Raw genomic sequence first — 27,868 nt, forward strand, 5'->3', positions numbered from 1 at the left:
TTTTATTTTTATTTTTTTCTTCTTCCTTGCAAGCAAACAAACGTCAGCGAACACACGAGCTGCAAACGTGACTGCGCTTACTCGTGACGTTGGTTGCCTGTGCCCTAATCCAACCAAATGCCTTCCAGAGTTGAATTTTACACGTCCATTGGCCTGTGAAATTTACAGAATGCATTTTAGGTACGGCATGCAGATATGTCGCACACCCAATGAGTTTTTCGATTTTCAAACCGTTTAATTTCGAAGAAGTTTCCCGTGAGTATCATCATTGAAGTATGTAGTTAGAATTTGAGTTTAGCCCAGATTAGATAAAACGCTATTCAACTCTGAGCTTTAAAAACGTTATTCTGAAAGTTCAGTTACTCGGGAAAACGTGACTTATCCTAAAACGGCTGCTCTCAATATGTTAAGAACAGAAAAGTTGTTGTGAGTTGTGAACGTCTTGGCAGGTGTGATTCGTCATTAGTAACTTATTGATAGATCGGCAGTATAAAGTTACTACGTCGCTGTTGCTAAGACATGATAGCTTGTGGCCTCGTATTCCTATATAAACGCAATAATTTTTTTAAATATTTTTTTTATTTATTTAACTTGCTAAAATATACATTAGACGATAAGTAAACAATGACTATTTACATTTTATAAGTATATAAGTGTATATATTACAGAGAAAGAAACATTTTCCTTTTGGGTATACAATAGAGAATGCAATAAATGAATTCAAAATTTACAGTTCAGTTCAGTCTGAGTTATTTTTCAGATGAAGCGTATGTCGTCGTCAATCCAGAAGAGGGTACCAATTGAATTCCACTCCTCCATGAATTTCGCGACAGTTCTTGTTTCTTTGAAGTACTCAAGTTCCAGTGAAAGCCTGCTTTTTAGTTTCTGACGGAGGATATATACGTATATGCACGCAATAAGATAGATAAATAGATAGATAGAGTGATAGATAGAGACACCATTATATAAAGTTGGATGCTCACGTGTGGTTTTGCTGTGGTCGCTTACAACGACTTACCACAGTTGACCAGCTAGCAACATTGATTCTGTAGGAGTACATCAAAACATTGTCTGTGTTCAGGATTTGTTTTTCGTCGTATTTGGGCCCTTCCTATCATGTCCAACAAGAATATCACCGCAGTTGTTTACCCCTGATAAAATGCAAGGGTGTATTGTTCGGTTGCCCGTGCATTGCATCGGTTAATTGCCTGGATTCTCTGGCTGGTTTGTAGTTGAAAAAATGTTGCGCTTCGCATGAGATCGACTAATTCGCCTTCAGTTGAGAAACTCTTATAAATATTCCTTGCATCCTGGATGGAATTTGAACTCTGTATTTCCAACTGCAGGACAAACTGTCGCATGACCCTTGCTAGTACACCTGTCAAGATAGTAGCTCCTTAACAACTCGGTGTGAATAATAAAATAAAACAAACTTGTAATACGAGTTGCAACAACTTTCGCTCTTATATTTTCCATATTTCCAACGAACAGTATTTCCCCAGTGCGGTAAGATCTTCATATTGCAACCGGAAAACAGTCATCTGGAATTTTGTTTGTTCGTCTTCTCGTAATCCCGAGAATAAGATCAAAGAAAAGTGTTTACTGTTCTGCCAGTATTTAAACAGAGCTTTTTCCGGAAAGGAGATTTCCTTCTGTTCTTCCGCTGAAGCGATCATCCAGGGGTGTTTATGCACCCGCGACAGGGAGATTAATATCGGTTGGCTTTGATCCTCTCGACTGCAAAGATCAAAGTGCTACCAGCCCGACTCCTGCGATGGTTTTGGAGACGTGTGGACTCGTTGTAATTAACAGTTATTTGCCATCAGACTTCCCCGGGATAGCAAAGGCATGACAGGTGAAGACACAACACTAATTATAGCGGCGATATGCAACATCTCACTGAAATTAAATATCGATTCACGTACTACTCTCGAAGAGAAGAAAATGTTATCAGGGGACGTTCTTTACAACCGGCGGATGCCAGATGATTCCCTCTCGACTTCTTTCGGTCAACAACTTTTGTGGAAGAAGAAAATCAACAGCTTAATTACACGCAGCTCTTTTCTTTTCTTTAATCACTTTCAACTCGCAAATGGCTTCAGCTTTCTCACTCATTCGGTCTTTCACAATTCTTATATATATCGTCGACAACGAAAGATTCAAGGGCAGAATAATACGGACGCATTTTCATACACCAATAACAAAAGTTTTTTTTTTCCTTGTGCGCTGCATCCAAGCGGCGAGTGTCGGAGGTGCTGCAATTAAGAAATGATATCCAGGTGCAGTGGAAGAAAGCAAAAGTTTATGCCGACTGCTTTCCATTAAGCAGCCGCTCAGGAGGAAGAAATCTCTCGTGCAGTTCATGTCGAAGTCCATCTTTCGTGCAACGGCAGAGGATTGGCAAGTAGTCACGCATGATACTCGTGAGAAATTTTGGCATTGAGCAAACAACTGCAGCACACACACACTCACACACAATCATGAATCACGGAACCGTAAGGACATCTTGAGTCGGGTGCTTTTTTGCAATAACATTCTGCAGAAGCGTAGTTCCAAAACATACCTTCTCTTGGTCCATGAGAGGATATGCCGACCATTCTGAATGGTGTGCATAACAATATTTATGATAATTGAGTATATACGAACTACTGCGTTTGTTTATCAAAATCGCAGCTGGCTGTTCTTGAGGGGGGGGGGGACTCGAATTTTTCTTTTTACCGGGAATTGTCCAAATGGACACATTTAGCGGTCTTCCAGCACAGCAGCAATTTCTTGCTGGTGAAAAATACCGTCCATTTCACCAATCTCATAAATTCCATTGTTTATCAGTTTCCATGTCAACCAGAAATGAAATCACGTGATACTCTAGCTTATTGAGTGTTATATATGAGACCAAGAAGAGCTATTCTGGAGGAAAGTTTGCGGAATTTTCCCACAACAACGTGTCATTTGGGAAAGTATCGATCCCGTCGTTCTTCGTCCGTTATGGTTTCAAGGAAACGAACCATTCGGTCGCTCCACGTTACAACTTTCAACCACCTGAAGTAAGATGCACAGTCGCACGTTTCGTTGCTCTTAATCCTTATTCGAGAACAGAAAATTCTCTTTTTATTGCTTTTGCGTGTCTCGCTGTGTACTTCTTTGTCCTCTTTATTTCATTTCACATACTTTCTACTTTTTTTTCTGTTTCTTTTTTCTTTGTCTTTCTTTTACGCAATTCTTTATCAATTTTTTTTTACTTTCTTTTTTACATTTTTTCTCATTGCTATTAATGCGTTCACTCTTTTCTAATCGATTTCGTTCATTTTTCTCCATTTCTCACACGGAAGCAATACGGTTTTTCCTTTTGTTTCTTTTCTTTCTCTACTTTTCTACCCCGAGAAACAAACGAAAGGGGGAGAAGAATGCACACACTTTACAGACAACACACTAAATGTGTTGCCCCGTTGCTTGCCTCCGCCGTAATCTTAAGCAACTACTTTTACAACTCCTTTTCCTTCTCTTCTTTCTTCTTTCTCTCTCTTCATTTTACGTCGTCTTCTTTATCCATTTCTATGTATTTCAATGTTCTTTATCTCCTTTTCTCTTTTCACCATTTCTTCCTTTCACTGACTATGTTCTCTCTCCCTCTCAACCTTTTTGTCTTCATTTCTTTGAATTTTTTCTATATTCTCAATTCTATTTCGTTTTCTACTTCCTTTTTTTTATCTCTATCGAATTCTTTTTTCTCTCCCAATGTATTGCTTCCTTTTATCTCATTACTCTTTTTTTACTTTTCTTCTTTTCTCTCTTTCTATTTTTTTTATCCTTAATGCAGTTCTCAAACTCAACTCTCACTTATCCCACTTGGCACCCGACTAAACATGCTTTTAATGAGTGTTTCTTAGTTCTTCGCCGTGCGTGACTTTCTTCTTCCTTTAGTGATGCGTGCAAGAGAACGTAACGTGACATTTTTCAACAGATCCCTCCCCACCGACATTCTGTCATTCCTTAATTAGCATTTCCGTCGCGTTTCTCGGTCTTCAGTCACATCACCAATCTGTGCGTTAGCGCAGACTGCATCCTCCCTTAACGAACGCTATCCTTTCCAGGAATAAATCTTTCACAGCATCCTTCCCCCTTCTATGTTTTCCTCTGACTGTAGACCGAAAGCCTCCGTTGCATTCCTCCATCTCCAAGTCTAAAGCGCTTTGTCGAAGAGTTTGTGATATTCCGTTGACTCCCGAGTTTTTATCGCGACTAGAGATCACGTGATTATTCCTCATTCTCCGCGTGCGTCGCTGAATGAGAAATCTCCGGAGCTGAGTCTTCGACAATCTCGCGTGAGATTTATTTTGTCCATTAATTGCACGACGCTAACGGGCGCACAAAGACAGCGAAGTGGAACTCACAACGAACTTCGTATAAATTTTCGGAAGGGGTCGACAAGTTGGACGAGTTGATGCCATGAATAATGGGAGACGTCTTCGACCCTTTCATTGTTCCTTAATGTTCCGAATCCCATCAGGATTTCGAAGAGATTTCCAAGAACACCATGATAACGGAGTCGGCTTTCTTTGCCGAATGCTGAGTTTGCTCGCGTTGAATACCAATTATGCACAGAACTCGCCTTCGGACCGAAGAAGAATTTTTTTTTTCTCTTTGAAAATATTAATAAAAAAAATTAAAAAAAATTTTCCCTCAAGTCCTGGGAAAGCGGCATCGTTTCCTGGGGCATCGCTCTTCGAACAATTCTGCAGTTATGCGAGCGGTGTTTCATTTCTGAGACTCTCAAAGCGAGCCCGAGTACTTAATTAGTTCGCATTTATCCTGACTAATTAAATCCACTTATAGAATCAGTAATTATGGTCGTCAGGGTGCTTTACATGCGGACGATGGAGGGTAGCTTACACATCGTACATTTAATTACCGAAGTGGCATAGTGTGTCTGGGGGGGGGGGCGCGAAGAACACATTGTTTTGAAATAACAGTACGCAATTACTTTCTCTTTCAAACTTTTTTCTTATTTGCTCCGTCCGATCCTGGCGCTAGAGTGTAATCCAGTTTCATGTTCCACAATAAATTTCTATTTTATTTTTTGTTTAGCATTCATCTGCCGTCTCTGTTAAGCTTCTCGAATAGGCTATGCCAGCAATAATTAAATAATGGGTAAAAAACAAGCAACTCATTTCAGTATTCTTAGTGGTTTTATGCAGATATAGTCCGAAGGTCTCAACTTAGCAATTAAGCTAATTATTTAATGAAAAAGGATAAACTCTATTACCATTTCTTAACCAAGTTTGCTTTTGATAGATTGAAGTTGATTATGCGCACCAGGAGTTGCTTCCCAAGACAGCATTCCGAGGGGTAGCGAATTTTCGAATTTAATTCGTGCTTTTTGAAGACTTTCTTAAAGTTATTCTGAAGAGTTTTAAGAAAGTCAGAAAGTGGGCGGGCAAGCGGACCCTGATTAATAAAAATGTTCCCATTGTCGTACGAGAAGAATCTTTAATAAGGGCTCTGTAGATTAGTTAGCCCTCTCGGTAAGGAGGCGGAAAGGCTGTCGCAGTGGCCAACATGCCAACCAACATTTGTGCAAACATGTTAGTTGCTTTGACATAATCTAAACAACCAACCAACTAATTTTGCTTGGTTAAAAATGGGTATTTTTCTTTCTTCAAAAAATGCAGAAAAGTGAATAAACAATTTAAATTCAGTCTTCAATAACCGGCATTCCTTAGCATATTATGTGGGAACTCATTCAGTTGAAAAACCATTCCTGTGATATAAACAAACAATTTGAAATTATCTTTTTTGTGGGGGGAGGATCAATTGACGTATTAGAGGGTCGACTGGGAAATTCCTATTTGTTGAACACTTTTAGTTTTATTAATTACATTTACTTCAATTTTTTTTCTATTAACATTACTTCGATATTTTAAGATATTATAATGAAAGAAAGCACGTTTTTTTGTGTGTGTGTGTGTGTGTGTGTGTGTGGACGTGTTGGTAATTAAACTAAAAATTAACAAAATCATTTGAATAAATTATTTATTCTGACTAACGGAAGGGAGTGGCGATCACCCCATCTCACCCTTTCTGGTGTGAAAATCAGTGAATTGTAAATGGTAATGCGATGTTCCCCGCCACGAACAACGTTTGAGTGAAAGGACACAATTTCCAGAGCAATGCGAACAAATTCCCACAGTTGAGATTCGGCTGCTAATTAGACCCTCCTAGTGAGAGGCCGTACGACGAGATGAGGCTGTTTGCCTTTAAAACAGTCGCCACTGCCGCCTTGTTCCGATGCTTACTTAAGCATTCATTCTCTTTATGCAGCAATCTACAAACGGGGAAATTAATTAAGAATAATTAAACTAATTCAATCATTAGACGAAATTAATTCGTCATTACAAGTTTTAATGTCGAGCGAAAGCAATCAAAGGACTGGGTGAAAACGGAAAGGAAAATTTCGATCGAGTGTGACGGCGGTGTGAGGCTTAGAAACAACGAGGATTTCAGAATAGCCTCGTGGTGTGCCTGCTACAATTACAATTTGGGATTACAGGGATCTGCATATCGTCTTTTATTACAGCGTATGTTCAAGTATATTTGAACCTACTTCGGTATCCAGACGGAGGCAGCATACGAGGAGTCTTCGTCAGCATTCTTTGTTATTGGATATCTTCAAAGTTGCGAACATTTCAGAATGTGTCAATGGAATGAATCATTAATAATTTTCCCCAGCATATCGCGGCAGTGGATTGAACCGTTGTGCCATTCATTTTTCTTCCGGTCCACACTCAGGCAGACAACGAATTATTGTGTTGTGTTGTGCAATTTTTGCTGTCAAAAATATCCTTCTGCCCCCGACACATGCGCACAGCCAGGTTGGCTGTGCGCATGTGTTGGGGGAAGAAGGAGACCAACACCTCCTGTACAGATCGGGCGTTAGGGTACAAAAAATGCATATTTTCTCCCTTGAGATGCTGATTTTCCACGATGTTCACACAGCTGCGTCACAAAATATCAGTCCTGCACGAAACCTTTTTCTACCCACACAACACGACTGATGTACTATGATCAGTCGTGTTGTGCAAACTTTGGTGGGTGGGGGGGGGTATCGTAACACTTCAAAGCAAACAAACCTTGTAAAATGAAGCATGTAAACATCGAATTTTGAAACAAAAGGAATAAATATTGATGCGAAGTTCAGTCTTTCTTGGACTTTCCTAATAAGACATTTCATGACAGCATCTTTTTCCACATCTCCTCAAAGTGCACCATAAGTGAACAAATCATGCAAAACAGTAATGACTATTGCTATTGAAGAGGATAACAAGGTTTTTTGTATTTTTATAGTATACACTGCTTCATGCAATATAATATTAGTGATCTGAGATTATGGTTGCCTTTCAGTTATGATTTTAAATGCCGTGATCAATTCTTAAAGATATTCCTCAAGAACCAACCTGCGCTCACCAAATGCAAGAAATTGTTCGAATCAGAGAAGGAATCGTGAATGTGAAAATGGACAAAGTCATCAATAAGGACCTTTGTAACAGACTTTTTACCTCTTGTGCGCGGTTTGCAACCAATGCAGAAACTAAAAGTCGGACATATTCACTTTATTTTACTTTTCAGATTGATCCATCGTCAGAAAATACAATTACTCAGTTATACAATTACACACTGAATAAATTAATTTATAATTTTTAAACATCATTTCATGTCCACCTTTTATTGCAGTGCACACACAGTGCAGAGTGTCAACAGATGGTCTAATGAAGCGAAGAATTTGGACATTTGCTTTTACTCACTTTATAATATCTTCGCAACCATATGTTTGGGGAAGGTGTGTCCTAGGTTCGATTCCCGTCGGTGACCTGAGGAGCTTAAGGATTTTCCTCAGCAATAGCCAAGTTTGCCGGTCTTCGGCGTGGACAGCAGGGTTTTCCCCCCTAGTTTATCCTGGGCTTTTTCCTCCTGCAAAGCAGGCAAACCGGCCTCGTGAACACACGCTTTGACAGAGATGGATACCACCGAGAATAAGGAGCAACCAACATATTCCGTGGGATTATCGGTTACGGAAGCTCACGGTAAAATCTGTAGGCCTGCGCGAAAGCGAAACATACGACGACCATGATATATATATATATATATATATATATATATTCAGAAACTGCTCTGCAGATGAATTTTCCGGCTACAGCGCATGCAGGGAAAAAAAAGTATCTTTTTCAATCTGATATTTTTTTAAATACACTTTTCTGTTCATATACTTGTATATAAACAGAAAAAACATAACTAAACCCATGTATCCAAGAAATATATATACACCGTATGGCGCAAACAACAGTACTGTACTGAACTTCGACAGAGTTGATGTAGCTATTCAGTACAGTTTGATTTTTGAGTCATGCTGTACATACACTATCTACCAATAATTGTCCCGACACCCCTGTAATTTGAAGTTATGGAACATTCCAAGTTGGTTAATAATAACATAAAAACCGGTGTAGAGATAGTTGGAAGCAGTGTTTCATCGTAGCAGTTGAATACAAGTGGTATGGCAACAGGATGCGAACTCAGTGACTTTGAGAGAGGTATAATCGTGAGCTGTCACATTAGTGGCATGTCCATACGTGCCATTGCTGCTCAACTGGAGCATCCAAAATCAATTGGCAATGTGAACAACAAATGGAAACGTTCTGGTGTCACTAATGCAAGAAAACACTCAGGGCACCGCCGAAGATGACCGACAGGGACAGAATAGTATGGCATGCAAAAACCGGCTACAATCGACATAGACCATCTGTGATGAGTTCCAGAGCGCCAGTAACACCATGTTGAGCACTAATTCTGTAAGAAAAGAACTCTATTTACCGGGTTTCCACGGAAGAGCAGCGACGCACAAGCAGAACATCACAACAACGAATAAGGTGGCTCGTCTGGTCTGGTACAAAGCGCGTGTGAACCTGACCAGTGGAAGACGGTACTCTGGAGCGATCAATCAAGGTTCACCTGTTTCCAGTCTGATGGCAGGGTGTGGGTGTGGAGGCAACCTGGGGAACGCTTGTAACCGTAATGTGTTGTACCCACAGTGAAGTTTGGTGGTGGAGGAGTAATGGTGTGGTATGCATTCATGGTTCAATGAAGGCAGGTTAGTGCCTTGATATTCTGGATAATCAGGTGCTGCCTACACTGTGGAATTTTTATGGAACGGACCCGTGTTACTGTCAAGACGATAATGCCCCATGCCGCAAAGCTGCAGCTGTTATGGAATGGTATGAAGAGATGGGCGTTAAAGGACTATTCTGCCTGCGTAGAGTCCTGATCTGAATCCCATCGAACATCTGTGGGACGAATTGTTCCTGTAGAGCAGCGATTGAGGTCCAGAGCAGCACGTCCTCGATCTGTCGCTGAACTCAGTGCTGCTTTGATGGCGGAATGGAGACAAATTCCACTTTGAGGGAGGCATTGGTGCAAAACCTCCCTCAAAGGTAAAGTGTCCGGTAAAATTAAAATTAAAATTAAAATTGCCAGCCTGTTTGGCCGACTGATTAGCGTATCCGCTCTCCAGCCAAGACGCTGCGGGTTCGAATCCCGCGCAGGCATGGATGTTTGTGATTCTCTTCCACCTTCATTCACCCAAGTAAAGATACACTCTCCCAATATGGACTGGGTCACCATGGGAGTAGTAAACCCAAACCTCCCTCAACGGGAGGGGCCTTTACCCTGCAGTAGGTAGAAAAAATAGGCTGTTCAGCATCACATATATATATATATATATATATATATATATATATATATATATATATATATATATATATATATATATATATATAGAAGGTATTTAACCTTGGGTATAATAAATGTTAACTACTTTTACCATGAGTTGCCTTGACTTGCACTACTTTGAGGGTCAGCTAGACTTCCAATACGTGCAGGCGCAAACTTGACTCGTTTGTCTGTTTGCTTACTTGGGAAATGGAGTAAAACCAGGTTTTAAATAGCTTGGCATCTTTAACATATATATATATATATATATATATATATATATGATGTCGTCACTTTCATCATTCTTTTTCATTATACAGTACAGGATATTAAACTGTTTTAATGCAACGAATTTAGTCTTTTCTGAAGTCCTCGACTCATTTCATATCTTGCCACTCACCACGAAATATGGAGTTAGTATGAGCTTGTGTGGACAGAAGAGATGATAGAACTCACCTTACATTTTCGTGTCGACTCATGTAGATCTTCTTGAACTGTCCTGTCACCACAGCACCCAAGTCTTGTCGAATCTCCGCTGCTACATGATGGGGCAATACCGACAAAAGTAGGCGTTCCTGCAAAAGAAACGTAACAAAAGCGTGAATGGAAGTAAAATGCACAAATGGGTTAACATCAAATTTAAATATTTTAATTCATACAACTAACTGACTTTTTTGTTTCGTACAGTTGGTGGCGTTCATGAGGTGAAACGTTCTCCATAACTTATACGAACTACTGAACATAAAAAGAAAAGTTGGCCAATAGTTTGTAGCTTGGTTTTCTCTCCTTAATGACGTCAACGGAATGTGACGCCTATCACGATTATTAGTGATTGAGACTTATATGCGTACATGGCAAGCGTAGCTGGCAACAGGAGGTGGTAATGAGTCCGTTATCCAACTAATAGATCATTTTTTTTTCGAATTCCGTTGTTGAATGGATGTTTGTGGGAGTGGATGGATAACAAACATGGAGTGTTTAATATTCTCTAGACAGAGTTTTCGGATTATCTAAGCCTAAATCCGCCCATAGAACTCATGTACAATACGTTTAAAAAACTTTCGTGGATCACATAAAAATACCGAATTTCAATAACATCCCATCCCTCTAGCCAGGGTACATTTGTTCATAGACCGGTACAGACAGACAGACAGATGGATGAATGGATAAAAGTGTGCTTTCGAATTTTAAACTGATCTGAAAACCGCTATAGCTTCAAATTTTTGTTATAATGAAGAAAATCAGTATAAAGTTCAAGAATGTTTTTGCGAACTAACTTTACATGATTTCCTCGCATCATTTCCGTACTTGTTTAATTCGCAATTCACTATCCATGTGAAAGTGTTAAAGAAAGTGACGATGAGATAGAAATCGACCGTTCATGAGATTGGCAATCTGAGTGTCTGCAGTACAACAGCACAAAGTAAAATTAAATTTTGCCATTCACAGTGATGGATGTTTGTAACCCCTCTTTACTCTCTGAAGGTTTTCTCTGAGAAATGTACTTTTTTCCCTCAAAAATAAAGCTTCATTTTAAGGCTGGACGATTTTCCTCTATTAGAAGAGATAAGACAGGTGTTTCTCGATTGGGCGCAAAAATTCCTCATCCGCAATCTTACAGTGGCGCTCAAGAAGGGAGAGTGAAGGCCCAAGGAAGTATTCTGAATTGGCAGATTTTCTGTGCAAGACAAATAATATCTATTGCCTAAAACGGGATACGAGCTTTCTAAGCTAATTTATTATAATACATAAGTAACTCTAACGAAACTCCTCAATTAAGTTTCAATAGTTATCTACGCGCATCTTTTCATCCACTTCTGTTAGTGGATAGACTGCCTTTCATTCTTTGTTAATCCATTGGTTTCACAAGAAGTGATTGAAAAAAGGCGGATGCTCTCGTCGAATTATAGAAATGCAGAACTGCTTTGACAATACGACAGATTTGCATTTAAATAAGTGACACACACACACACACACACACACACACACACACACACACACACACACACACACACGAAAAGTTTTAGCTTTAAATTACTTTCTGAAGAACTGAATGATTTTGCAGCAAAATAACCAAGTTACACAGCCACAGGAGGCATTTAATAGAGTTCGTAAGGATGACAAAGGCAGGACATCGGTGAGAGTAGGAGGAACGGGATTAAAGAAGTTCTTTTCAAGGGCTATGCAGCCCACGCAGCTATCGTAGCAGTAAACATTTCACAATAATTATTCCGACTTCGCCGATATTTGGTCTCGAAAAACACGATGTAAGAGATGATTGAGACGTACATTTCGTGGCAGTCATAATTTTTTTCCACGTGAAATCTGATGAGTTGTGCATAGTGCATGATGAGAACAAACGTCTGTCGTATTTGCTGGGGAAAATGATTAAGACATCAAGCGACATCGCTTAGAATAAAAGAATTCTTTCTAATGTTCACAAATAAGACTCGTCAATGAGATTTCTGCAGAAAAAATGTAGTACAAGAAATAATCCTCGGATTCAGTGACAGTTTGGAGAAATGGAACGAAAGACATTAACTTTTAAGTCGCTTTTTAGGACAAATCGAAGCGATTATGGAAGGATGAAACCGAAGCGATTCCCTTAAAACATGAAAATTCATCTTTTAAGGGAATCCATGATTTTATATCGAAATACAGAAACATACGAACCGAAAATAGCCTGAAATCGGAAACTATCTAACAGGATAAATGATGCAGTCGAGAACATTGAAACTGGATATTACATCTTTTCCCTCCGGCAAAGGTTGCTCTTAGTATATTTCTCATGTTTATGTCTGTATTTCTGGAAATATTCCCTTCTATTATATTTGCACCCGATTTACGTCCTTTAATGGAAGGATGAAACCAACAATTTAATCTCGCTCACCTCAGTCCTGTCTAAAGTAATGGAAAAAATCAATTCCCAACTCCAACACTACCTTGAAAGTACCCACCTAATAAACGGCCACCAGTATGGATTCCGTTGCTGCCGATCAACAGGAAATCTGTTCACATCACCCATCTATGGACAAATGCCATGGAGAATTTTCGCGAGTCTCAAGTGGTTGCACTTGATATCTTCAAGGCGTTTGACCGAGTCCAACACAAAGTCTTACTAAGGAAACTATCATTTGGTCTGTCCCAGGACTTCTGTATTTGGATTGCCAGCTTTCTCTCTGGTAGTTGATGGTTCCTTATCTTCCCAGCATTCAACTAATGACAGGGTTCCGCAAGGTTCTGTCCTCTCACCAACACTCTTCCTACTATATATCAATGACCTACTTCAGCTGACTTCGAACTCAATACACAGTTTTGAAGATGACAGCACATTGCACTCTTCCCTTTCATTTGATAAACCGTACTCCACACAACTCACCTCAACCTACAGAACATGAACCACCACCGCCCTCAATTCCGATCTCCAAGCCATCCTCAAATGGGGTTCAGATAACCTCGTCAATTTCAATGCTAATAAAACAAAATACTGTCTTATATCTCATAAAAAGAACCATATTCTCCCAGCATTATTTTTGACAATATCCAAATTTCCAGACAATTTGAGATTTCTCTTCTTGGAGTTACCCTGACATCACGCCTCTCCTTGCATAAACACATCACAACCGCCGCATCCTCAGATTCCAAAAAACTAGGATTTCTCTTTCGCTTCAAAAGTTATTTCACAACTGAATAGCTTTAACCTTAAACAAATCCGCCCAGCTATTGAATGTTGCTCTCGCATTTGGAGTGGAGCGCCTAAACGCTCCCTCAAAATTCTTGACTCAATACAGAGGAGAGCAATTAGATTGATAAAGGACCCATCTCTTACAAATTCACTCCCCTCACTTTCACACAGACGTTTTGTCTTTGCAATTTGTGTATTCTATAAATATTTCTATGGGAAATGTTCATCTGAAATAGCATCAAAAATTCCCCACTCTGTACTAAGCTTGTCGAAACACGTGCAGTTGCTGCTCAACATCCCTTCACAGGGCACCTTGAAACCCACAGAACAAGTTTCTTTTCCTCCTCCTTCATCCATGCTACTACTGTAATGTGCAACAGTCTCCCACCTGTTGTGTTCCCCAAGGAATAGAATCTACAGTCATTTAAATCAAATGTGAACCAGTTCCAACCTATAGTACCTTAGTACCATATATGGTACTAAGGTACTATAGGTTGATCAACCAACCTCTCATGTATGAGCTCAACATAAAAAAAGAACAGTACCATTAAATTAACAACTCCTCTCCATTTAATCAGTTTATATAATGGAGTAACGCCTTTGGAAAGAAAAATAAATTTAATTGCATTGTTCATTTAAGGTACCGCTAATTTCATTATTCTATCAACACATAAAAATTAGGATATACTAACAGTAACTAGCATTACTGAAAACATTGCTTGTTCGAAACTAATCAGGGAAAGTTCGCATTAGTGAACTTGAGGACTTGATCTCGCTGACGCATTAGTTGAGGGGTAGCTGAGTAACAGTTCCAGTTAAGTTTATTCAGATAGCTAAGAAAGAGCATAATTTCTGTGAATGCTAATATTTCTTTCGATAACATCCGTGAAAGATTCACAATGCGTTCCACTTTACTTTCTATCTAGTAAACTAGTTATCATTTGAATTTGTAGAAGATAGTACATTAGGTACTAGTTCTTTTCTATGTGACATCTGTGAAGTGTTCTTTTATACGTTGTTCTGCAGAGTTTTCAATTTCTCCATAGTAGGGCACATGGCAATAGCAAAGGTAGCAACACCCACCTGGGTACTTTAAGATGCCCTGTTTCAGTTTCACTGGTCGAAGTAAAGATTGCAATTTAGTTAGATGTGCGAATGTAGATCATCATCAAATTCCTGATATGTACCCTCAAAAGGTGCAATGTACAGGACGATAAGTTTACATTATTACTATCTTCTTCTTCCTTTCGACAGTTTACCTCCAAAATTAGTCTGTTATTTTTCAGGACTTTAGCATATCAAGAAAATATCACCAACACTATTAAATTAATAGTAGAGTTAATTTTATTTTTGTGTCGTCAGGCGTTACTTTATTCAATTTCCTGCTTCCTTCTGTTTCCTCGCAGGCCTCTGCTTGGCAGACTGAACAAGGCGCCTTTCTCCAACCAAGAAAATGATTCGCACTCATTTTCTTGGATGGAGAGAGGCGCCTAATTCAGCCGTCAGCAATGTCTTTTCGAGAAATGTTCTGGTAACAATTCTATGAATTTCATCGTCTGGTGAAAAACCAACGTCCAGCATACCAGACTAAGGACTCTAAAACAGAAGGCGAGTTAGATGGTTTCATACGACGGTTGAAATTTTTTTTTGCGAGAAATTCAGATTTTTCATCCCATAAAACAGATTAACCGGCTAGAAGAACTCAAAGTTAAACAGACATAATTCATTGGCCTCATAAAATTAGTTGCTTCAGCCGTAACTCCAAATAGTAATGGCACATTGCAATGGCAGATAGTGTGCATGTAAAATGCTTGTGTGATTTAAGAAATGCCACTGAAATTCAGAAAATGATTTGGAAAAAAGACATTTAGAAGAAATTAAAAAAAAATCTTTACTGTTTCAAGAAAAGGAGAAAAATGTGAAGACGATATCCGGATAGGAGAATTCTTCACATCGTACAAAGCTAACCTTGTACTCGGTACAAGGTTAACTGCATAGTAACAAACAGAAACCATGGAAGTTTGCTATCAGTTTGGATTCTTGTCATAGGAGAATCGAACATTTTTTATAACCTATCTTAAAGGTATATTGGCATGGCGATGGAGTACCTCACCGGTTATTCGTGGACTACGTCGTCTATAAGGTATTATATGATATTATGTAAGTATGCTTGTGGAATATGCAAAATCTGAAAATGTCATTCCAGTACAAAATGGAAATAGGTTAGTACACCACAGATAAAATGGAAATAGGTTAGATGGCGTGTTATAAAACTTGAATATGTGTAAATATTTATAACAGTTATGACAATAACATTATTTGTCTTGTTACTGAAACACGAACTTTTTATTGTGTGAAGTAAAAATGCAATATTTTTCATTGATGTCCAGAAGGTGCTAGCTTTTGGAAGCCAACACCTTCTGGAAGCCGAGTTTAATGGAAATGGTATTGTAAAATCATGCAGAAAATGATAATTTGATTCAACTGAAGTTTTGTTTATGTCGTTCCGGGTTCTGATGCTCTTATGGCGTATGAATATTATTTTCCTTATGTTGCAATAAAAAGGAGAGAAACAGACTGAATTTATTTTATCAAAAGAGTAAAATTGCCGAGGAGCCTGTAGAAAGAAGCATTCATTTTATATACAGATAAACTTATAATTATATTCTTAGTAATGAGGACGCCTGAAGTGCTTTAAGTTTGTTCAAGAAACTGTTTTAACGAAATCCAACGTATGAAAAGTTGTAACCCTATGGCATTTATTGGTGGTCTCCGGTTCCTTTGCATTTTTCAAGAGCCATTTCATGTTGCCAAAAACGCAAAGTATTAGTCTCACAACACTTCTTCTTCTTCCTCTATGCATATATCCCGCTTCCAATGCAGGGTCCGCGTGTTACATTTTGATTCGACTTTTTGTTAGTACAACCCCCAACCAGCCTGTCTCCGAGCCTGCCACTGGGGGGGGGGTTAGTCTCACAACAATGGGGGGATGAAAATCGCCTCTCTCATAGTAGACATTCATGCAACAGCGCAATTCAAACATATAGTCCGTTGGCTGAAGGTTTACAGGTCAAGTAGAGAGCCTCTAAACATAATAATACTATAGAGGAAAAAAAAGAAAAAACAATTTCCCTTCCAAATAATTTCGAATTTTATTACTAAATATCAAACGCTGGTAAAACTTCAACATTTCCTTTTTTCTCAAGGATCAAATCGTCAAATTATACGTGGTCTCCTACTACGGACGACCTAATTTACCTGCATGTGTTCCAATTCTTTCATGCGTAATATAAAATGGTTTGTAGTGTATATTATTCATTGATCGCCTGACAATATCATTTTTTTTTTTTTTTTAGCTTGGTACTCTTGGATAACATTACATATTCTTGAAACGTTTCTCTCCTGTATCCAAATGTAATTCAAACGTAATAATCACACTTAAATTAATTCTCATTATTTAATCTTTAAATCAAGCAAGAGACAATTACTGAAATATTAAGCAGTACAAGTTCGTTTTATTTGGATAAATATTGATGGATACGTAAAATACAAAAATTAAAAATTAAAAAATCTACTGAAGAGACTTTTTGTGACAACACGATTCTCATGAGCCAAAATATGACTACCCGGCCTGTTTTTACAGGTGTTGATCTATAGGGTGACATTGAAGCCCCACAGATCTGGATTCTTCCAACAGCACATTCCCGTATCACAAGGCTCGCATTGCGTACGCATTGTTATATATATGCAAGCATTCCGTGTGCTTCCCTCGTAGCCTAATTCTCTCCTGATTTGAATCCCATGGAAAATTTGTGCGATAATGTGGAACGCAGCATTTACTGGTCGATACCAATGTCTTTCTCGGTCGCTGACCTCCGAGACGTTATTCTGTCTGGTTGGTCCAAAATACTTCACTGCACCTTCCGTGATCGAGAGGAGTCGATGCCAAGACGGGTGCAAGAGGTTATCTCGGCCAGAGATCCCAGCATGTTGCTCGAAAAATCTATTCGGACTCCTATGATACTTTTAGAGTATTTATTTTTCAGCGAATCATTCAAATTGCTCATGCCATATGATTTGAATTTCATACAAATATGTACCGATTTTTATTATCTCTTTAATTGTAGTGATTTTTATTGCCTTACATCAAAGGAAATAAGAACGTGTGCAAATTACTCTCCACAATGAATCAAGGAATAAGGAATAATCAAGGAATAATCAAGGAATAATAAACATTTTTTCTTGAACAAACATTTCTTGTGCACTTTACTTTATGCACTTTCTTTCTTGAGCAGTAATTATTGATTGATGTTTTCTGATTGAACTAACGAAAAGAAAAACAATCCGACAATTGTACTAAGGATAATATTTTAGTGGTCTCCACAAATATAGAAATGATCCAAAAATCACAGGCGTTATGGTTTCTTCTGTATCTTTTCTATATTTTGTTGCTGTTTATGCAAATTCTAAACCAAACAATGGCTTCAAGACCAAGCGGCAATGTGCTTGTCTTCACGTGACAGCATAGATGTTTTCTCCAAGTTATTTCTGTTAGCAAGAAGAAAACTAGACTTATCTAATCATTTCTGACTGATCATTGTCTTGTCTTGTGATATGCCGCAAAGTCCTGCTCATAAAAAAAAAAAAACACTGTTATGAGATGAATGAACTATAAGCATGAAGGCGTGCACCTGGCTATCAACAACATATCACAGCATTGAGGCACTGGTTTCAGAATTGGTTTCACCCAACACCTAACGTATACCACAAAACTAATCCTCATGGTAAATGGATCTTAGTGCACAAAGATCCATTTATCCATTTACCTATTTTACATATCCAGGCAAGTAGATATTGTTAGTATCTTTGAAGAAACGGTCGATTCCATTGATGATGATGATGATATACCTAATAAACTGGCTGCTCAGTGCAGGCTGCTTTATTCTATCCAGTTTAGCCGGCCGTGCCAAAGGATGCTATGCTTGTTGCATTTTCGTGTTTAGCTTCGTGGCTGTTTAAAGTCCCGAAATCGAAATTAAATACAAGTCATAAAAAAGAGCATGGAATGCAAGCCTTGTGATAAATGTATTCACCAGTCAAATCCTTTTCTATTTACTCTTTGTGTTTTATTCCGACTTTCTTTGTAAAAAATCTTTAATATCAAAACGTAAAATATTAGATGTGAAGTCGATAATATATTAAAAGCTAAGACAGCTTATACCTTCTATTATTCATTATAATTTTCGCAATTTTTAAACTTGTTGTAAGATAAGAACCCAAATTTCACTGACGATATTGCATTGCGATCATGTTCAATAAAATCTACCGTAAAGATAACAAGAACTTCTTTCTGAAAGCGTCTGTTTAAAATTTGCAATCAGAAAGGTTAATTAACGTGTTTTATTATAACAATTTACGGTTCCCATACATACATACATACATACTGCAGATGTTCCCCTCAAATTTATGTTCTCCCCATAAAAATGGAGGCTAACTTCAGTGATCAAGGTCTTTTATCAGTTGATGAGATCAAAGCGGCTGCAATGGATGTGAATATGTATAAAAGGAAGAGAGAGAGAGAGAGAGAGAGAGGCAGTTTCGGAAGTTTTTTTCATTCAACAAATAGACTGAGAGTACAAGCAATTTAGATATAATAAGGATATTATTAATTAGATTTAGGCTAATTCCAACCAATACGAATACTTGAGAGAATTTTCAAAGAATGAATTTGTCAGGGAAAATAAAAGACTTTTTAAAGCAAAAAATAAAGAGATGCACGAGAGAAAGTGAGAACACTGCTGTAGACGCGAGCACTGAAAAGAAAGAAATAAAGTGACAGATGGAGAAGATGTACAATTCTTAATTATAATCGTCAGAGCGAAATGGTTTGAAATTCCTTCCCACAGTCTTTTCTTCATTTCTCATTTTCTTTTTCTAAATATTTTACTTCAACTTGCACTCTGTTTCCTTTAAGTGTGTTGGTGAATACCAGAAAATAGCATAACAATTTTCCATTATTTTCAAGTTCTATTATTCACGCCTATTAATTAATACCACGTGATAATAATAATAGCATTAACTGTATAATTCTATTGCTAATAAACAGCACTCATTGTTACTAATAATAATAGCGTAATTTGTAACGTAGAATCAAATAACAACATGCAGAAAGCAGATATAACACAATTTTCATTGAAAATTATAAACGAACCCTCGAATGCGCATAAATTTATTAAGAATTATTAGATCTCGCGAAATTCATAGCGGCTATAATACAACTTCTTTTCCTTTCCTAATTCGACTTGTGAACTGTATTGCGAAGCTACGTCTTCAGTTATAAAATTCGATTGTGGATCGCATAGTCGATGTGCCCTTATATTTATAGCACTGACGTCAAACACATTTCTAAAGGTAATTTACTGAAGTGCAGCAAACAAACACATCGATCATTCTTAATAGCTACGCGCAGATTCTAGTGAAACTTTAACTTAATCTGACATCATCACGTTTGAGACGCTCGAAATTTAGTTTAGGAGTGAATGTTTCGAAATAGAATGATTTATGTCACTCTTTTGAAGGAACTATTCTAGGCAAACGACGCGGAATTAGCTTTGTGTGTGTGTGTGTGTGTGTGTGTTATTGGAACGTGCCTTAGAATAAACCTCGTAAAATCAATCGAGAAAGTCACTTAAATATACGAAATTTGATAAAGTATTTCCAATAATGAACAATAAACAGATTATCGGTAGGCTCCCCTAAAGGTCGACCAAATTCTGATGGGGAAAGTCCTCCTCCACCTACAGAAAAGTTGTAGCTATGTATTACAAAGCAGGTCGCAATTCAGCATAATGTACACAAGTAACTTGTCCAAAAATTTGCGCCCTCATAATTTGTTTATTTTATATTTTAATTATTAATATTATTTTATGGATAATATATACTGTATATCTAAACAGGATTATTTTTTTACTTATCTGTCTATCCAGCACCTGATGCACTACTCTCTCTCTCTCTCTCTCTCTCTCTCTCCTCTCTCTCTCTCTCTCTCTCTCTCTCTGGATGCTTTCTGACTAGATGGCCAAACCATCCTAACTGTTATTGCTTAGCATTATCCATAATAATATGCGATCGATCTAACAAGTTCACATTTAATTTTGTTCATTTCTTTTGAAATGAAATTTTTGTGTTTTATTAATTTTCCGGAGACATTTCACTTCAGTTTTCTTTTAGCATCTTTTCTAATTATACATGTCTCAGCTTCATTAAGGTTAGTAAGAATAATGACTAAATCACAAAGCTTAATTTCCTAGCGGCTGGATAATTTATTAGTTTTTCTTTTTTTTTTTTTGTAATTTAATCAAGAATAGGTGCTTTATTGCTTGACTTTTTAAAAATATTGTTACTTCTTCTTCTGCCTTTCTTTTTCTCTTAATTGTTGTTTTGTTTATATAAAATGGTATCTTACATTTTTAGAAGTTTCTTCTAATTTTGTTATCAGATAATGTCTAGTCCTCAAGGACTCACTTTAGTGAGTACGGGCGTGGCAAACCCGAGGTACTTGATGCTGGACCATGCCTTACTTCATGTAATATATATACATATTACCTGTATATCTTCTTTCCTTTCTTCTTGCTCCTTCCCGCCGATGCTATTAGAGTATCCGAAGGCTAGGGGCGAATCTTTCCTATTTTACCAGTGCTGAGAGTGGAAATTTGCAATTAAAATTTTCCTCTATTTTTGTTCATCAAAACTTTTTAGTTAAGGTCTTGTAATATCCATTCTCAGAAGTGAGGAAGTCATTAACTTTCAATCTAATTAAAAACGGTAAGGTGGACAGCAGTACGCTTAGTCTGTTATGACTATAGAATGCTGACGTGATTTGAATGTTTTGAAGGAGACAGAAACCACAGTAGTCCAGAGGAGAAACATTTCCAATTCTGTGTTAGTCAGCTAACTTATTCCTGCATAAACATAAGGTTTTAATAAAATTCCTTTCATTGCATATAGATTTGAACCCCTAGATCTCCTTCTCAGGCAAATGACACTTAGTGAAATTTCCCAGACATGGTGAAATATATTTCAATAGTATTTACCAATAAATACCAAGGCAAAACGCAGTAGAGTATTATTACAAATGATGTTTACTATCAAATAAAGTAAAGTACTGAAATACTTATATAAATGAAACAACCATTAAGAAAAAACGTCAATTTGTAGTGCATCCATCAAAGCTGACTCAATATTATGGATTCAGATCAATGTTCAGAGGTTTCGAGAATAGATTAATGTGAAACAGACTTTCTGATCTTCGGTAAATACGAAGAAAATGTGAGAAGTTTCAAGCAAATATGAGAATGATTGTTGGTAGTTATATCTGCACGCTGGTGCAGGCTACTTAAGTATATATACAGGGAATCAGAAACAGAAAGAGATCGAGTTTAGTTTTAAGCAGAACAGCAACGAATATCATATTGAAAAGAAAAATATGTTTGAAAGTCAAAGTTAAGCAGCTCTCAGAGGTGAACTGTAGAGAATCCAATATATACAAATAAATATCCACATATTATTCAAGAAAAAAATAGAGTCTAAAATGAAGAACCACACCTTGAAGACCAGTGGTTCAAGAGAAAATACATACACAGAAAAATGTAACCAAGCAAAACAACGTGTAATTTAAGTAGAAAAATTGCTTTTTTTATTTCTTAAATTTAACGTTCAACATGGAGACATCTTTAAAAAAACAGGAAAATAAATATTTAAAAATGTTTAGAGCCTATTCAAATAAACCTAGAAACAGAAGAAAAAAAAAACGACGAAAGGAATTAAAGATGATGAAGTTGACATGAAAAGAAAAGTTAAAGATGTTCTGGATATCTGCAGTAACTGCATTGCAATGCAAGACTTTAATGAAACCAGCAATGACAGAACATTTTTACATATGATTTCAAAACACGTCTACACGTTCTTTGCGAGTTCACTCCTTTATATTGTGTGTGGTTTTATAAAAACAAAAGCATAAGGATGAGTTTTTAATAAAAACGCATGCTTGTGTTTTATTCTGCTTTTATCTCCTAGACCTTTAATGCGTCTTAGATGTAAAACTCTTTGTCAAGAGAATCTACTTTTCAACTGGATTCCTTTTTTAAAGAAAAAAAAAGACAATCAAGTTCTCTGCTTCTAGCAGTATTCAAGACAACTTACGTTAATACAGATCTGGTTCATCGGGAAGAATATACACAGAGAGAGAAAGAGAGAGAGAGAGAAGAAAGAATAATCACTAACTTTGAATCTTTTTTTTGTTGGTTAATTTAGAGACAGCCATAATAACGATAACTTTTTTCAACTTGATAAGCATTAGAGTATATAATTTATATTCATTCAGTCTATATTAAAAGTTTTTAACTGCCCCATCTCTATCGAAGCCGAATAAACGTGGATGCATATTTTTGTAAGGAGACAACCTTAAATGTTTTTACGTAAATATGTAAGAAAGCAAAGCAATGTGTAAAACTGGCTATACAAAAAAAATGGGAAGATTTCGGAAATAACATAGATAATTATATGGAAGGTTATTAAATATTCTGGATGCTACTTTGAAGCTTAGAAACGGAGGAAAAAGTACTGGAAAAGGAATCCGCGATGATAACCTGAGATTAAATCTGAAGATAAAGTTGTTCTAGATGTTTGGAGGTAAATATTTTGAAAGATCGTTAAACGAAACACGAATGGCAGTAAAGTATACATCGATACTTGAATTAGAAAAAGCTTTCAAAACTTGAAATGTGGAAAGGCAGCTGGAGTAGATTAAATGCTCAAGTATGGAGGGGAAAGTTTTCGCAATGACTACGCAGCACAATTTCGAAGGCCTGATCAAATTCGAAATGATTGCAGTAGAGCTCTTATAGTACCAATTTATAAAAAAAGAAAATAAAACTGACTGAATATGAGAATTACTGGGGAAATTTCTCTATAATTATCATAGCCAGAAGAAATTTACATCTGAAACTCCCTATTGAATATTCCAGGTAAGATTTATGAAAGCATAATTGAGAAGACACTACGAGAAATTATCGAAGAGAAACTTTGAGCGCTAGCTGGGTTCAGGCTAAATGGAGGTTTCAGATTTTTGCTTTACGACAAATAGTTGAGAAATCATGAGAATACAACAAGAATCAGTACGTAAGTTTTGTAGACATGGAAGACGCATATGAAAGGCACTAACGGAATAACAGTTTCAAGCATTAGAATCATATAGTGTAAATCGGACACTGTACCGAACAGTACATAGTCTGTATTAAAATTTAGCTAAGCAGTTAGAATGGAAGAAGATACAGGAAGATCGTCTGGCGTAACATCAGGCATGAAGTGCAAATGTAAACAATATCTCCACTGTTATTTATAGATTTCAATATGAAGGAAGGTGGGATTATATCTGATATGAAAATTTAAAAATGTTAATCTCAGCGCTTTCCTTTATGCAGATGATGCTATACTGTTAACTGAATTCAATAGAAGTTTGCAGGATTCTGTAACCGAACTGAATAACTACTGTCATAAATAATTTGGTATGGCATGAAAATCAGCAACAGAGAGACAAAACTTATGAAAATAGGCAGGAACATAGAAAACTATCAACTGTATGCTGAATGGAGTACCTACAGTAAAAGCAAAACATTTTATCTATTTAGGCTAATTTTTAGTGAAGATGGAAAATTAAATATTAAAATAGCAAAATTAGCAAAACAAAGGTGGGGTGTCAACTGCATACATTTATATGGAATAAGAGACAAATTAGTCAAAATATTAAACTAGCAATTTATAACAGAATGTTTAAGCCAGTTTTAACATATGGATCTGAGAGCGGGTTGGAAGTAAAAGACTTCATCAAAGACTGGAGACAACCACAGTATGACAGTTCTGAGAAGGATTAGGGAAGTAAACAGATGTCACGAATGAGGGAATTAGATTAAAAATGAAAATATTAGAAAGGAATTTAAAACTGTTATCATTCAGAAATGCGTCAACAGAGCTAATTTCAGGTAGTACACACTTAAGCTGATTGGGAGATGCAAGATGAGCAAAGCAGGTGTTTGATGCCACGATGGCAAGAAAGAGACCAGGATGAAGATCAAGATTAGAAAAATTGATTCAGTTGTCTTAGAGGTGCCTTAGAAGATAGAAAGAAGTATAAGAACTAAGAATATTGGAGTTCTGGAAGTAGCAGACTAATTTGGAGGAAAACTGTCGATAGGAATTTATTAATAATGTAAACGTTTTATACAGTATCAACATCATCGCATCGTGTATACATCCCCTTATCGATAGATATCAGGAATTTGATGATAATGATGAATTCCACCCGTTTGATCCATTGAAGAATTAATCCGTAGTCATCGATCCATAAACGAGAAAAAAAAATTAAAACGGTTTGTCAGTCGTTGGAGACTTTGAGAGAAGTCAATCGAATTTTATGATAAAGACATAAAAAAAAATTCTCGGAATGATCAACTTTAAATATTCGTCTTTGACTTGTTTATCCCGATATGTTCATATCTGTTGCGACTATGAACCTTCATGAAAATTACCATGAGATTAGTCATGTCATGAATGCTTTATATTGACATTTATTTATATTTATTGGTATCGGTCATGTTGGAATAGTACATAATGCATAATCTGGTTGTAACAGTTGCTATTAATAGGTTTTAGCTAATTAATTTTCGATGTTCCATTTTTATTTCTAATCGATCCGTAGACCTCCACAGAAGTGGACGTTTATCTTTATTTAAAATTTGTTTTCGTAACTTCATCTAAGCATTAATGGAGTGCTAACCTACTAAGCTGCAATGACATTTCGACTACATAATAATAATATGTAGTTGCTTGTATTTTACATTAAAAGATTCTGTCGGTATTCTTTGTGATGCTTTTTTTCCTCTTTCCTTTGAATGATCACGGAGGGGGATCTCATCTTATCGCTAAGTGCATAAACACCACTAACGCATTCTACTTCACTGTAGGGCGACTAGTAGCACAAACATTCTACACTGAAGGCGCTGATAAGTTGATCTGAAGAGACGCTGCAAGCAAAAAGCGAGCCATTCGTGCTTTCATATGACAAACTTTACGAGTAACATTGCAAATGACCCGCATTTCTTTTGATATAAAACTCTACCTGCATCTAAATTAGAATACTCCACAAGAGTAAAGAGCTAAAACAGGACCCTGATGAATGAATGAATGAATGAATGAATGAAGAACGTGATAGTCAGATGTTGCATGAATGCTACTGCTCTCAAGATGAACCCAAACAAAGAAAACTATCAAGAATGTTGTCGTACGCATTGCTATAGTTATTATAAAATAAATTAAAAAAAAAGTTTAATGAAGACCAAAATCATACAACAACTATTAGACACCGTTCTATTAAATTAATATATATATATATATATATATATATATATATAGTTTGCGCCTGCACGTATTGCGAGTCTAGCTGACCCTCAAAGTAGTGCAAGTCAAGGCAACTCATGGTAAAGGTAGAATAAGCTCTGATCACTATTCTTAATATTTACCCTTAATGCACAGCCCATCTCCTTGAGGAGATGTATGATGCTATGTATTAAAGGCAAGGGGGGCCACTACCTAGACCGGTTTCGACCTTTATTGAGGTCTCATCAGTGGGAGCCAGGCTAGAAATACCAAGAGTTTAGAAATACCAAGAGCTTATAAGTATTTTACCAGAACAAGTTACCATAAGGTGTTTTAACCTTATTAAATAAAAATCTCATCCTGAGATTTTTATTTAATAAGGTCACAGCAGTGAATCCAAGAAAAATCCGTACAGAGTTACGAATTGCTCTTATAAGAATCACTAGGGCCGGCCAAACTTGACTGATTATAATTTCGGATATAAATTGAGTATGATCGGTTTGACACTTTTATTTTGCGAGAGTTATTCATCAGGACGAACTTACAATCTTCAAATATTTTTATATGAATTCCACTCAAGAAAGGCTGTTAGTACACTATAGTATTACTACCGAGGTGCTAATGGTTAGATTATCACGAAACCCTGCTCTAGAGAACTCTTTTGAAGCCACTTCAGGCCTACAATCACGAGGTGGTGGTAGTCTTACACTGGCAATGAAAATCGTCTGCAACTGCGGTAATTTTGCTCAAATTACATGAACTGACTTATGACAAATATAGCAACTCATGATACAGCTTCGTAACCACAATCCCTTAACATCATTTATCGAAATCTTCTTTCTGATGAATTATCAGAAAGAAGATTTCGTGTGAGGCATCTCCATAGGCCAGTCAGAAGACATTTCCCTTTGGTCGGAAAGACCTGGGATTGAAATTGCGACTCCATTAGTTAGAGAAGATTACGACCGAAAGCAACAAACGCTGTGTATTTTGTCTGTTAATTGCGTATTCTTTGGACCGGCCCGAGTGTTTTGCTGGACGAAAAACTCGTTTCCAGAAGGGGAAAAATCCTACTACCGGTATATGAGACCGGCTAACGCACCTTTAGTTGACGGCTCATTACATCCATAAATGGGATTCGAATCCACTAACGCATTCTAATAGTGTCTAATAGTTGTTTGATTTTGGTCCTCATTAAACGTTTTTTTTAATTTATTTTATAATAACTATATCAATGTGCGACAACATTCTTGATAGTTTTCTTTGTTTAGGTTCATCTCGAAAGCAGTAGCATTCATTCAACATCTCACTATCACGTTCTTCATTCATCCACCAGATCTTTCGAAACAAAAGGCATCGTCTATACCAACTGCACTCTAGGCGCTCCTTGCTGCCCGATTTTAAGGAACCGTCCAAGTAACGGTGAATCATCCGATCAGCTACAGGGCTGGAAATGTTTTTCTTCCTCAACTCAAGATTTCATTCCTGTAAGTAGAGAAACCGCGCAGAAACAGACGCTGACAAATACAGATTATAGAGAGAGGATTAGGAGCTTGTCTTGCAATTAAGAAAATAAGATTTATGGGGAACCAAGTTAATGGGCCATAAGTTAATTATGTCTAATACGAAAAGAAAGATAGTACGGAAGGCACTCAGTTTTAAAAAATGAATTACTAATTATTGGATAGAAAAATTTTACTTCACTTAGAATTTGTTTCCTAGAAAAAGTTTCATTTTGCCTTTATGCTCAGTTCTTTGTTTCAGGGACATTTTATGTTATTTAATGGCTACTGCACGTACAGGTTCAAGTCGTGCATCTCGGCAGTGATGTATACCATCTCTGTAGCGATGTATGCCAGTTGCCAAATAATAGGCAAGCAGTCAAGGCCTATCAAATAAGCCGCTGTTTTGTTCTCCAAAGGAAGGAAGCTGAGCACTCATTTAAAACTTGTCATTTAGACAAAAGCGAGAAGCGTGTTTTGAAGTATCTCA

General features: G+C 37.1%; 1 protein-coding gene across 1 annotated transcript in view; it reads right to left on the reverse strand.

Annotated features, from left to right (window-relative positions):
• Nucleotides 1–27,868, reverse strand: part of LOC150106997 (adenylate cyclase type 3-like) — a 398,311-nt gene that overhangs the window by 241,984 nt on the left and 128,459 nt on the right. The window contains exon 4 of the mRNA XM_090392870.1: nt 10,216–10,334. Coding sequence (XP_090248996.1) covers nt 10,216–10,334 — 119 coding nt within the window. The remainder of the gene's footprint in view (nt 1–10,215; nt 10,335–27,868) is intronic.

The sequence above is a fragment of the Typopeltis vanoorti genome, chromosome 5 (assembly GCF_054136105.1).
Source record: "Typopeltis vanoorti isolate ZY-2024b chromosome 5, IOZ_Tvanoo_1.0, whole genome shotgun sequence".
In the NCBI taxonomy this organism is placed as follows: Eukaryota; Metazoa; Arthropoda; class Arachnida; order Uropygi; family Thelyphonidae; genus Typopeltis; species Typopeltis vanoorti.